General features: G+C 56.6%; 1 protein-coding gene across 4 annotated transcripts in view; it reads left to right on the forward strand.

Moving 5' to 3' along the window:
* Positions 1-10,941, forward strand: part of SNX29 (sorting nexin 29) — a 509,507-nt gene extending 498,566 nt beyond the window's left edge. For all 4 annotated transcript variants that reach the window (XM_027612456.2, XM_027612457.2, XM_027612455.2 and 1 more), the window contains one exon: positions 6,326-10,941. In XM_027612456.2, coding sequence (XP_027468257.2) covers positions 6,326-6,455 — 130 coding nt within the window. In that variant the 3' untranslated portion in view covers positions 6,456-10,941. The remainder of the gene's footprint in view (positions 1-6,325) is intronic.
* The last annotated feature ends 1,744 nt before the right edge of the window (positions 10,942-12,685 follow it).

A 12,685-nucleotide genomic window follows, 5' to 3' on the forward strand; every position in this document is an offset into this window, starting at 1 on the left:
GGAAACTTTTAAAGAATGTTTTAAGATGCCTTGAATCCATTTTTATGGGTATTTTTTTCATCAGCCAAAGTAACCTATAAATAGAGGTAAAGAAAAATCTTGAGTTTTATAGGGGAGCTATGCAGATAGGAGGAAATGGGGAAGGTGTAAATGGTGATGAAGATGGAATCTGGGAAACAGGACAGCTCTGGGCATGGCGACCCTGGGCCTCAGTGACCGTTCCTGCCTATGATAACGATGCTGGGACTCCCAGAATCCTACCCCGAAGGTGGCCTCCCCCTTCCCCACTGAGCCTGGGTCCGAGAGGAGCTGCACGGTCCCCGAGACTGGAGCCTGAGTCCTGGCTGGGGGCTGCAGCCTGTGTCGGAGCATATTCTTCAAGCGAGAAAGAGGGGAAATCCCATCCTCAGCACGTTCCTCTTCAGGGTATTCATGTTGATGAGGGCCCCGAGAGGGAAGTTGGATCATGGTCACGTGTTCTGCCCTTCGTAGAGCTCATCGGTTGGTGTACGTTATCCATGGAGTAGATCCAGTACAGCCTAGTGGTGGGGATAGCACAGCCCCGTCCGGAAGAGGTGGTTCTGTGGCCAAGTCTTCACTCACCCCCGGGTCTATCCCTGCAGAAAGCAGGTGGTACAACTCCAGGTCCGCCACGGATCTGGATCGCCTTGTAGCCTTCCTTGGCCGCGCACACCCACGTGCCGCCCCGCATCCGTGGGCAGCTTGGGGCCTGCAGCCGGTCCTCTTCCTGGAGGCTCTCACTGTCCTTCCTGCCCGAAAGCCCCTCCCTTCCTCCTGTCTCCCGCGGGCCTCCCTCCTGCCCCAGGGCTTGCCTCGGGCCCTGCCCCCAGGACCCTCCCCAGCTCCCCTCCCCCCAGGCACGGTGGCCGGCCTCTCTTCGGTCACTTACTACACCCCCACTGCCCAGGTCTGAGCAACCTCAGGGTCGAAACCAAGTCTTGTCTTCACTGCCCCAGAAGCCCACAAGGGTCTGGCCCTGGCTCAGAGAGTCCTGTGATGATCTCTCAGTGGCTTGGTCTTCCCTCTACGGTGGCCGCAGTCTTTGGCCCCGGTTCCCTGACCTCTGAAGGCTGGGCCGGCACTTCAAGTAGCGTGTGCACGTCCCTGCCACCTACCTGTCCTCAGGGCGCCTGCCGGCACACGAGACCGCCCTCCGCTGGGTCGAGACTAGGCAGCTTACGGTCTGCCACCCGAGACACGGGTCTTTTCCAAAAACAGAAGGAGGGTCACTGCAGAGGAGGGTCCCTCCCCTCTCCCCCAGGTTGGACAGAGGGAGGGAGCGGAGGATGGCAGGGGTTGAAGTTACTATAGTTTGGTCTTTTGCAAAATCGTTGTAAAAGCCTCTACCTGGTTCCTTGCTGCCAAAGTGCTTTTGCTTGCTGGACTTCACCTGTGTTCTTGCACTCTTAGCTCCGTTGTCTGGGGCCCTGAGCGCGCCACATCTACCTCGAAGGGTAGCCGACTCAATCCATAGGTGTCGAATGGTTCACTCACGGTAGGAGAGACCCGTAGCATCCCCATTTCACAGATCAGAAAACTGAGTCAGGGGAAGGTGACATACCTTCCTCTAGGCTTCTCTAGTGTCTAACAGAATGAACCCTGGTTTTCGGACTCCAAAAATGAAGTCCGGTCCAGTGCTTCACAGGGTTTAAGGAGGAAATCCCTGCTTAGGGTGGAGGCGGGGCCTTCCTCATCTGGGGAAGGGGGCAGATCGGCCCCAACCTCCGGACGGAGGCGGGAAGATCAGGAAGGTAGGTCCACCTTGCTCTTCAGTCCGCCTCCCACGAGTGTCTGGGCCCCCACTTTATCAGACAACACAGCCGTGCTGGAGCAGCGACAGGGCTGGCTTCTCGGGGGCCCGCCCTCTATCGCCGGGGCCAGGGAGCAAACGGGTGCCGTCCCGCCAGACCCACAGTCCCACGGTGCACGAGACGGAGAGAACTGCCTTCTGAGGACACAGAGCTGGGACCGCAACAGAGGCAGTGGCTACAGTAGGGGCTCGAGGGAGCCTCAGTTAAAGACAGTCTCCCTGATTTCAGGCTGTCCTTGCGAACGCCTCTTCCCGCCTCCCTGGAATGGCCTGTGCCCAGCCCCGTGGCGCCAGTGACCTCTGCCCACTCAGAGCAGGCTCAGCCCCTGCTCCCAGCTCGCCAGCCCCTCTGCCCTCCCAGTGACACGTACCCACAGGCTCACGCCTTCTGCTACGATGCACTTGCCAGTATTAGACACACAAAAAACCATACGGTGTGAGAACATGACATCTACCTGCTACCTTCAGGGCGGGTGTTACATTCTCGGTGACGACAGGGACAGTGTTGCACAGCAGGGCTCTAGAAAGGATTTCAGAGTAACTGAAGCTTTGTGCTGCTGACTCGTAACTCCCCCACTCTAATGGCCAGAGTTCCACTCTTGATTCTAGGAGTCAGCCTATTTTAGACACCGCCTGTAGGTGGAATCCCACAGACTTACAGCTTCTGCGGACTGAGCTCACTTAGCATAATCTCCTCCAGGTTCATCCCTGGGGTTGCTTAGCTCAGAATTTCCTGGAAGGCTGAGTAAGATTCCATTACATGGACACACCCCATTGTCTGTATCCATCCATCCATCCCCAGACTCTTAGCTGGTTTCCGTGGCTTTGCTGTTGTGAATAATGCCTCAGTGAACATGGGGGTGCAGATATCTTTTCAGGATCCTGATTTCCATTCTTTGGGGGCAATGCCCAGAGCTGGGATTGCTGGATCATACAGTTCTCTTTGTCATCGTTTGCGGAAGCTCCGCGTGGTTTCCCTTAGCAGCTGTACCATCTTGCGTCCCCACCAACAGTGTACAAGGCTTCCAAGCTCCAACTTTCTTCCTAAAACGGGGTGGCTTTATGAGAATCACCATCCTGACAGGTGTGAGGTGACAGCTCCTTGTGGTTTGGATGTTCATTTCCCCAATTAAAGAGCCATCTAAGGACTGGAGTAGGCATTTCTCCAGAGACGACACGCAAATGGCCAATGGGTACAGGAAACTGTTGGATAGTTCTTGACCTAAAACCCCGTAGAGTTCCTTGGGGTTGGGGCCTTACACAGGCCCGGGGCTGGCAGCTCTTTGTCCGGCTGCCTTTAACCTCTACCCAGTCATTACTATGGCTCCCTGCTCCCCCTGACCCTCTCCCTATGCCACCAGCTCAACTCCCGGGGCCTCCGTGCTGCCCCCACTGCTCTGGGTTTATGGGAGTTACTGCAACAGCTTCCTGCCCATCTCCCCCAGCACGGCGGCCAGGCTCACTGTCGCTGCTTTGCTGGGGCCTTGAGGCTGGAGCTCTCCGTCCCCCTGTACCAGCTACTTTCATGGTCAGGCCCCCAGCCCCAGCAGTGACACTCAGAACCCGCAAGCATCAGCTCAGTGACATCGCGGTCCACCCGTGTGACCAATCCTGCCTTCCGGGAAGGTGAAGCAGCCGGCGAGGTCGGCCAGCACAGGGCCTTTGCCACGGTGAACCACCCAACTCTGTCCTGCTCATCCTTCTCTGCTCTTCCTCCTCCAGGAAGCCCTGTAACCACCATGATGAGCATGTCTGGCGCCCTGCTCGGAACACCCTGTGTTTACCCCTGTCAGGGCAGCTACCGAGCTCCTCTCTAACAGTCTGTCCCGGCGTCTGCGCTGCCCATCCCCAGTGAGGCTGTGGACCCCCGTCTGCCCAGCACAGTATCAGACAACAGAGCTCACGTAGTCTGAGGGGCTGACTCCCCCTTGAACTCTCAAAACAGCCCCATCTTCCTTCTGTCCTGGAAGCCAGGGCTCAAGGACAGCCAGGCACTTGGCTGAAGAAAGGCAGCCAGCATGTGGCCTTACATGGGGTTCAGGCCCCCTTCCTCCCCGAAGCGTGCTGAGGGCCACGTGCTCCGCCTTTCTCTGTGCCCGACGAGCAAGGCGCCCAGACCCTGGGTGGCAGGACTGGGCCCTGGTTCAGGGCGAGGCTGCCTCCACCTCCGCAGGTGCCACCTGTGGAAAAACAAACTGTCCCAACTGGCTTGCAATTCTCCCTCCCCGGAGCCGCTGACCCCGGGGCCTGGCAGGCTCTGGCGGGACCCACGCCCACCTGGCACGTCATGCCCAGTGAGGGCAACAGCCTCTGAGTTGGGGTCAGCCACTTGGACTCTGGATCCTGACCAGTGAAGGGAGGGGGTGGTTTCCAGTGACATTTATATGCAAGCCCTCCTGCACAGTGTGAGTGGCGAGGCCTTCCAGCATCTTCTACCCGTCCTGTAAGGGGCCTTCAGGGTAAAGAGGCTTTTGTTACCTAGGGTAGTTTCGAGAGAAGAAACAGTAACCTACGGCCAGGTGTCCTTTTGAAGGAGGACCATGCGGCTAAGCACCTGCATGGACGCTGGGAACGAGGAGCAGCTCCCACTTGTTCTCGGCTGGACGGTACCACTCGCTCCTCTGGGAACATGACGCGAAGCACAGCCTGACTTTTGGGGGGAGGAGATCGTCACTAGAGGAGTTTCTCATTTTGTTAGTGAGATACTGTCCTGAACTCACCACAAGGGGCATCTCCCTGAGCACAATGGCTGTGTCCCTGCAAAGGTGGGAAAATCCAACCCCTGTCAGCAGAACCACTGCTGACATGGGGGAAGGAAGTGGTCTGTTTCACGGAACCCACGGGGACCCCGGGAGGCAGGGGCAATTTCTTTTTTTAATGTGGCTCATTCCCTAACTCGTCTGGAGGGGCTTGGACGATTCTGGATCTGCCACTTACTCCCTGGGTGGCCGGGGTCCTGCTGAGCCTCAGCACTCATCGACAGAGGGGCTGTCTTTGCTGGCAGAGTCTGGGGGCCGCACATTCGGAGGGTCAGTGGCGCAGGGACACTCGAGACGCGAGAATGAGGTTCACCTCAGCTTGGTTTTTTAGACACGTTTTGTCCCAGTGAGATATGGTTTGTAGAAGTTACCGTTTCTTACTCGCATTTTCTGCCAGCTGTAGAGCCCATTGATGTTCAAATACCAAATCTTGTTGATTCCACTGTTCCAATCTCTGTGCCGCACAGAATAACGCTAAGAATGTCCACGCCCCAGTCCCCGGACCCTCTGTGTCCCCTGACCTGGCGCAGGGGGCTCGGCCGGTGTGGTTAAGGATCTTGAAAAAGGCAGATGGCCCACGTGGGCCCCGTGTGATCACGAAGGTCCTGGTATGAGGGAGAGGAATGCAGGTGGCCAGAAACAGGGAAAAGCAGGGAAACATTCTCCCCTGGAGCCTCCAGAAGGAACCAGGTCTGCCAACATTCTGACTTTAGCTCCATAAGACCCATTTTGGACTTAAGACCCCCCACAACTGCAAGACGGTATGTTTGGCATTCAAGCCACTAAGTGTGAGGTCATTTGTTACAAGAACTGTAGGAAGTAAGGCAGAGTTCAGCAACTCTGCGTTCACAGCCCAGACCCCTCCAGGCCCTTCTCCCCAGGGCAGGCAGGGGTCACTTCAGATGGCAGCTGGACCATGGACGACTACCGGCCCCCCCACCCCCAGCCAGGACCACCTGACGGGCCTCCCTCCTGTCGTCCTGCGCCAAGAGCCTCTCGACCTGACCCACCAGCACTCTCAGGCACCTTCTGCCCAGGGACGCTCTGGCTGCCCTCATCACGTGTCCCACAGGCAACGTCATCTCCCCGGTGGCCCGTGAGTCTCCACCAGGCCTGGGAGAAGTGGTTTGGCTCGCGGCCGTGTCTGCAGGGGCTCCAACAGGGCTCGGCCCATACAGGTGCTCAAGAACGGCATGGAAGGAAGGGACAAACCGCCCTCTCCCGCAGGTTTTCCCAAACACCTGGCAGGGGCCCACGCCCTATTTTGTCTCCGGTTCTCCTCGTCCGTCCTCCCTGGGCACTGAGTGCCCCCCTCCACCACATCCCGTAGCGCGCCCACTGTCCTGGGGCACAGGCCGTTTAAAACCCAGGTGGGTCATCCCCTCTGTTGGACTGCTGAGTGGTTGTGCTATTTTTGGCTCTTTTGCACGGGAACGTCCTTTCTAATTAGACGGTGGCCTACATCCTGGTTATTCTTTTAGGATGAATTCCACAAGAAGGCCCCCCCTTTTTGCTATACCTCTTTTGATCTTAAATGCAATGTTCTCCAAAGCGTTTTCTTTGATCCTCTAGCAAGGGCATGGGTCAGTGACAATGGGGGAAGAAAGCCCTGGCCCCCGTTGTGCTCACCTATTGGAGCTGGGGAGCATCTGTCCCCTCTGAGACCACTCCTGCCCTTCTCACACGCTTCTGGACACCCTGACTTAATTGGATCCTTCCCTGCTCTATCCTACAGTGACATCACCCCTCCTGGAGAACCGCTGACCAAGAACGCCCGGCCCAAAGTGGCTTCCCGCTTCCCCAAGCTGTCCCGAGGTCACCCCAGAGAGACCCGCAACGTGGAGCCCCAGAGCGGCGACCTCTGACCTCCGCCGAATCCCAGACTTGGGCCCTATGTGCTGCACCAGCTGCCTCCACCCAGCCACTCCGCGTCTGACCTGGCCCCAGCAGCCGGCCCCTTCCACCCCGGAGTGAGCCCCCTGTCACCTGGTGAAGCCACGAGAGCGCACCTTCCCCCCCAGTCCCGTGACACTGATTAAACTGGGCAGTCTCAGAGGGCAAGGCGGCTGCTGGCCGGACACACGGGCGCCCTCCCAGGGCCTGCCCGTTCCTCTCCCTCCAGCCCAGGGGCCGGCAGGAGGGTGGGCGCCAGGGGGAGCATGGAGCCCCGTGGTGGAGATGCACAACTCTGAGGTGGGTCAGAAACCACCTCTTGACTCTTACCCACATGGGAATTAGAATGACTGTTACCCTGGTTTTTTTTTTTTTTTCTTTTATCATAACTGCCTGCTGTAACCTATGGCCATGTGGGGTTGGCGGGGGAGGTCGCGTTCCTTCCCCTTTTACTCTCTACCAGGGGCCCTAAAACCCTCTGGTTGTAGAATCCGTGGTCAGTGGTAGCTCACGTGGCCTCCTTGAGGAAAACATGCTAGTGGCCTTGTGAAGGGACTACTAAGGACCCTGAACTGGGGTGCATAGAGCACTTCCCCCAACCTTCTGAGGTTGGCTTCGGGAAGGACTAGCCCCTGTAGGAAACCAGAGGCCGCCTGGGCCCACGTGCACCTTGTGAGGCTTGGCAGGCCCTGGGCTGTCCAGAATTCCAGGGCCTTGACCTTACAAGCCAAGAGGCCTCAAGGTCGTGAGAGAGACTCTGTTCTGGGAACTACGATGGAGCAGGCCAAAGGCCCTCGGGCTTGCAGACCACGCTCCAGAGCCCTGCAGAACTCCGCGGGGCTCCCTGGGAATTCGGACAGTGTGTACTCCCACCAGATCATGGTCATTCCCTGAAGACACGTTCACGCTCTACCCTCTGCCCCCCGCCGTGCTCTCAGTGTGTGTCCCCCGCCCCCCCCCCCCCCCCGCCCAATCTCTGAGCAGGCCCCCTTGGCAGGAGGGAACTGGGTGAAGATGAGCTGCTCGGCCCAGCTCCCGCGGCAAGCACTCCCACGTCCCAACGCTTCCCAAGAACCGGAGCCGGGCCCCCCTCACTGGCGGCGGGAGCAGAGTTGCCCTGGACTCTGAAACCTCGAGCTGCCCCAGGCCTGCCTCCCCAGGGTGGGTTCCTGCTCCCCCTCAGTCTAGGAAGCAGGGTTGGCAGCAGATAAGGAGTGGAGCCTCCTGCAGCCTGTTTGGGCACTGGGCCCGACACATGTCCGAGTGTGAGTCTGACCTCACCTTCTCCAAAATCCCCACCAGGAACCTGCTTTGACATTCTGCAGAGGTTAAAAAAAAAAGTGCCCAGAACTACGACGGACAGATGCTAAGCCTTGAGAAACAATTACACACTCAGCCTGTATTTACAAAAGAAGAAACTCAACTATTTTTTAAAGCTTAATTATTCATGGAAAACTTGCCCTGCTTTCCTGAAACACAGATGGAAAAGCTTGTTCCTGGGACCACACAGAGCCCATCCAGCCTGCTTACTACATGCACCCCCTTTTCGTGATGCAGCAGAAACCCTAGAACCATTGTCAGCATACGGACCACCTCCCCTCATTTCAGCTCAGATCCGCATGCGACATACACATGACAGCCACTCCTCAAAGCCTTAACTCTGGAGTCACAGAATGTTCTGCAGTGGTTACCTCCATCACTGCTCCAGATCCCCGCCCTGCTGGGATGCAGAGAAGCAGTGGAGCTCCAGTTCCTAGACAAAGAACCACAGACCTGGGCCCAGCCAGGTGCGGACTGAGACCCGATGCACAAAATGCCACCTTCTCCCCATGTCCGTGTCGTCTGCTGCCCTTTGGTTCGATCCAAATCAGAGGGCTGGCTGGCCCTTGCCCTGCACGACACCCACTCGGCCCCGTGACCCATCAGAGATAAACACAGTGCAACAGAGAGAACCAGTAGAAGTTGCTCCCGTCTCCTAGATCCAGTAAGATCCTTCGGCACCTCTGAAGTTGGCACCCGAGGAAGGTGGCGGGGCCCACCTGGGAGAGGGCATTCTCTCCCATGATGGTCACCTTTAGCACCACTACCCAGGTACACCCAAGGGCTCTGGTTACAAAGGGATCACCTCATTGAGTTGTTGAGACAGGAACAGAGAGGGAGGGATGGGGCAAGGGTCTGTGGACAGGAGGTAGTTACGCGCTGGGCTCGCCTCCACAGCTGGGCACCTCCTGAGTTCTTGGCTAACCACTCAGAGTTGTCAACATTGGCGGGGTGTGGGTTGTGCCTTTAAAAACAAAGGGCAATCAAAGCTGTTGACAGTCGTCAGATTGATAGCTCAGCTGCAGCTCATGCCAAGAGCCAACCGGCATGGGAGGCCTAATAACGCATCACGTGTTTGGGCCCCGAGTCAGGAAGCGGGAACGGAGAGCTGCCAGCCAGCCCTGTTGATCAGAAACCACCCTGCTTGCTTCCCCGCACCCCGAACCAGGGTCTCTGTGGCCAGGCTGCACCAAGTGTTCTCTTTCCCTCTCGGCTCCGCATGGGAAAGTTCACCCACCTGAGGCGCAGGCTTCTAGGCCTCGACCCCCTGCCCCCACATGTTCACCTTCACCGGGGGAACCGGCCCGCCCCCCCACTTGGAGGCCAGGCCTTGTCCTCTGGGGTCCCCACAGACACCGCCACACCAGTCTCCTCCAGAAGCCTTCATGCCTCAGCCTGGAGCCTTTGGACGCACCAGAGCTCATTCCCGGGGAGGCGCCCTACTCCCGAGGGGCCGTCTTGCCTGGGTGTAGAACTGAGGGCAAAGGACAGGCTCCATTTTCAGCCTGGAGCGACCGTGCCAGGGCCTCACCTGCCCAGGAACATCAGACTGGCGTGGAGGTGTCCCAGAAGGGGCATACCTCCTGCCCGATGTCAACCCCAAAGGCAATAATTGTCTTGACCTTTCTTTCCTCTGTGGTTCGCGCGGAACCGTGCCCCACACGCTGGGCTCTGTCCCCAGCCCGGGCCGCGGCAGACAGAGGGTGCTTCCGGCAGGCAGGCATCTGCTCAGGAGCAAGGTCTTGTACAACCGTCATTTTTCTAAATATTTTGCATTGTTTCATTAAAGCTAACATTCAATATTTGCTGTTGGGTTTGGCTTCTGTGCTCATTTCACACCATTGTAGCACTGTATATTTTATCTAACGTTTCTGTGCCAAAAAGTTCATTTTCCTGTTTCTGTAACACGTGGTTTTGATTAGGTTTCTAAAATAAAACTTCAGCTACTGGATCAGTAGGGAGGAGGGGGAACATGGGCGTGCTCAGAGCCGACTGGCTCTGGGCTCAGCCTGCCCCTGCCCAGATGCACCTGCTCAGCTCAACCCCGTGCGTCTCACCTTCCCCTCAACCATGAACCACTGTGGTATACGGACCTGAGGTTGACAATTCTCTGTGAGGGCAAGGAGCCTCTCCTCGTGTGTCTAAATCCTCACAACCACAGTGAATGGGTTTTAACTTAACCTACCCAATCCATTCCTTTACAGGAAAATACAAAATCTGATTTCTCTAAAGGATGGTTGAGCTTACAGCATGGGGAGGAGCACCCCACCACAGAACATGCTGAATGCACTACTGTTCTGAGGTCCAGGGGTTAGTTCTTAGGGCACATGCATGCCTCTCCATCATGACTGGAAAACCACTAGCTGACCTCCCCAGGTAGCACCCTTCTCCTCAGAGCCTGATCGGGTCCCCTTCCTGCTTTCCTGACCTGCACACGGAGAGCCCACTTGTTCACCTTGAAAGACTCTTTCTACCCTCAGTAGAAACTACGTAGGGAAGGCCCTTGCAAAAATTGAGACTGAGGCCACAGAAGGATACAGAACAGCAGACCGCACACTTGCACCCAGTGTTGCTGAAAGGAAGCCTGAAGAACACACATTTCCCGGAGTGAGGGGGTGGCGGAGCTCACTGGGATGTTTTCTTATCTAGCATCCGGCCGGGAAAGAACGTCTTTGCCTCTGCAGCCTTAGCTTCACCATTGCTGGCGGCATCATTTGGTGGAACTCTTTGCCAACCTTAGCAGATATGGACTTCCTGGAGGAGGGAGACCGGTGAATGCAGAGCCCTGGTGTCCCAGTGGGGAGGCCATCCCCCCCAGAAGAGTCCCCCTTGGCTGACCGGGTCCCTGCGAGCCCTCTGCCAGGGAGGTGGGGACATGGCAACACCTGGAGAGTCTAGTCCACCGTCTGGACATACGTGGGGCCTAGCAGTCTGCAGATTCGCTCCAAAATGTGTAGTATTATGTTAACTACCCTCTTATGTTAAGGTTTACACAATAGAATTTTTAAACAAATGTGTTTTTCTAAAATCTCTTGTATTAAAATTTTCTTTTGGAATAAGCTGTGGTAATTTTGTTACAATCTGGTTGAGATACACCTCTTTACAATGACAATAAAAACGGTCACGTTTTATAAATTAGATAGTCCACTGATGGTCTGTTCCTGTGCATTCTTTTTCAGTGATTGGGGATGAGCGCAACTTTCAATACACACATTGTAAAAATATCCAGAAAACTCATCCACCATTTCATGCGAGATCCTAGAAAACAGCATTGGCTTAGACCAACCTCAGTTTGATTGGAGCTGAAATGGAGCAGAAATCCCACTGTGAGCTGTGAGCCCTGTAGAACTTGGAGATGCACATTCAAAATGCCATACAGAAAAAAAAACAAAACCCTTGTTACAGGTTCCTACTCATCCAGATAGTTGCTGGGCACCTACTGTATACCAGGCATCTTGCCTGGAGTGGGCATAGAGCACCCTGGCCGTCTCTCACTTGAATTGACGGGTGAGACGGGTGGACAACAGAGATTTGTGAAGTCAGCCACCACCGAAATTACGGCCCACGTTAGGTGCCACGAAGGAATAAGCCGGGCTTGGGGAGCCTAGAATGGGGCCAGGACCTGGTTTGAACCACAGAGGCCAGGGTATCTCCCCTGTGGCTGTGCCCACACTGGGCAGTGGGTACACGGTGCTGGGGCGGGGGGAGCACTCGTAGGATGTTGACAGTGTACCTGGTCCCGACCTACGGGATGCCTGTAGCACCGTGCAGCTGTGACCACCAGAAAGGTCTCCAGACTTGGCCACGTACCTCCTGAGTGAGAGCCCCCGGTTGAGAACCACTGGGTGAGGCCAAGGGGTGCTTTCGGCAGAAGTGGCATTTAAGCTTTAGCTGGAGGATGAGAAAGAAATGCCACACTGTCCTTCCCCGCCCCTCCCAAGTGACGTTGCCTTGAAAACCCACACCACACAGCCAGGGACTTGGCCTGTGTGACCTACTTAAGGGAACGGAGGAGAAAAGGAATCTTGGGTTAAGGAGAGCCCAGGCGTGAGGTCATTCTGTGAAACTCCTACCATCGGCTCTGGGGATCTGACCAGGGCTCCAAGGAGGGTGCCCTCCAGCCTGATGACATCGGGGGGACAGGTTAAGGGCGTGTGTGTGGACAGCACTCGCCCCGCATGCTGTGGCCTCCAGCGTTCTCAACCCTATGCCCCCACCCTCCAGCCCTCACTCCTGCCCCGTGAAGCATGCACCTTCCTGTGTATTTGAACAGATAAGAAAACTAAGCTCGGGCTCCGTGTTGGCCCCGGCTCCCCCAGCCCAAGGTGGAGGAGAAACTGGGGGGACTGTCCACATCAAGCCCACAGCCGGGATTGTCTTGGCCATGCTCCAGAATGTCCCAGCCGCCCCTGCCTCACGTCCCTGTGTGTACTGAACACACCCTGACACGTGCAACCTCTCCTCTGGGAGGGCTCAGCTTCTTGGCCGCCTCCAAGCACAGCTCACCCCCCAACAGTATTCCCTCGAGCTGTCCCAAGCGGAGGCTCATTCTCAGTTTCCCTATTTCAAACCACTTTGTCTCCTCAAAAGCATCAGTCCCTGTGGCCCTCAGGCCTGCTACTGGTAACAGCCTCTACACGCAGGCTGGCCCCCTCTCTGACCTCCGTGGGGCTTCTCCTCACTCCCTGGTCATTTACATCCCAGCTGATGCCCCGCATCTCACTCCTCAGCTTCTCTCTCCCCAAAGGCTTTTCCTCTTGGCCACTTGGCGCCTCTTCCAGACCCACACAGCAGCCCTGCCCCGGCCACCTCTGGAGTCTTGACTTTAGGTTCTCTACTCAGATGTCCTGCCATTGTGTTACTCCCATATCCCCACCGCAAC

The sequence above is a fragment of the Zalophus californianus genome, chromosome 10, assembly GCF_009762305.2.
Source record: "Zalophus californianus isolate mZalCal1 chromosome 10, mZalCal1.pri.v2, whole genome shotgun sequence".
NCBI lineage: Eukaryota > Metazoa > Chordata > Mammalia > Carnivora > Otariidae > Zalophus > Zalophus californianus.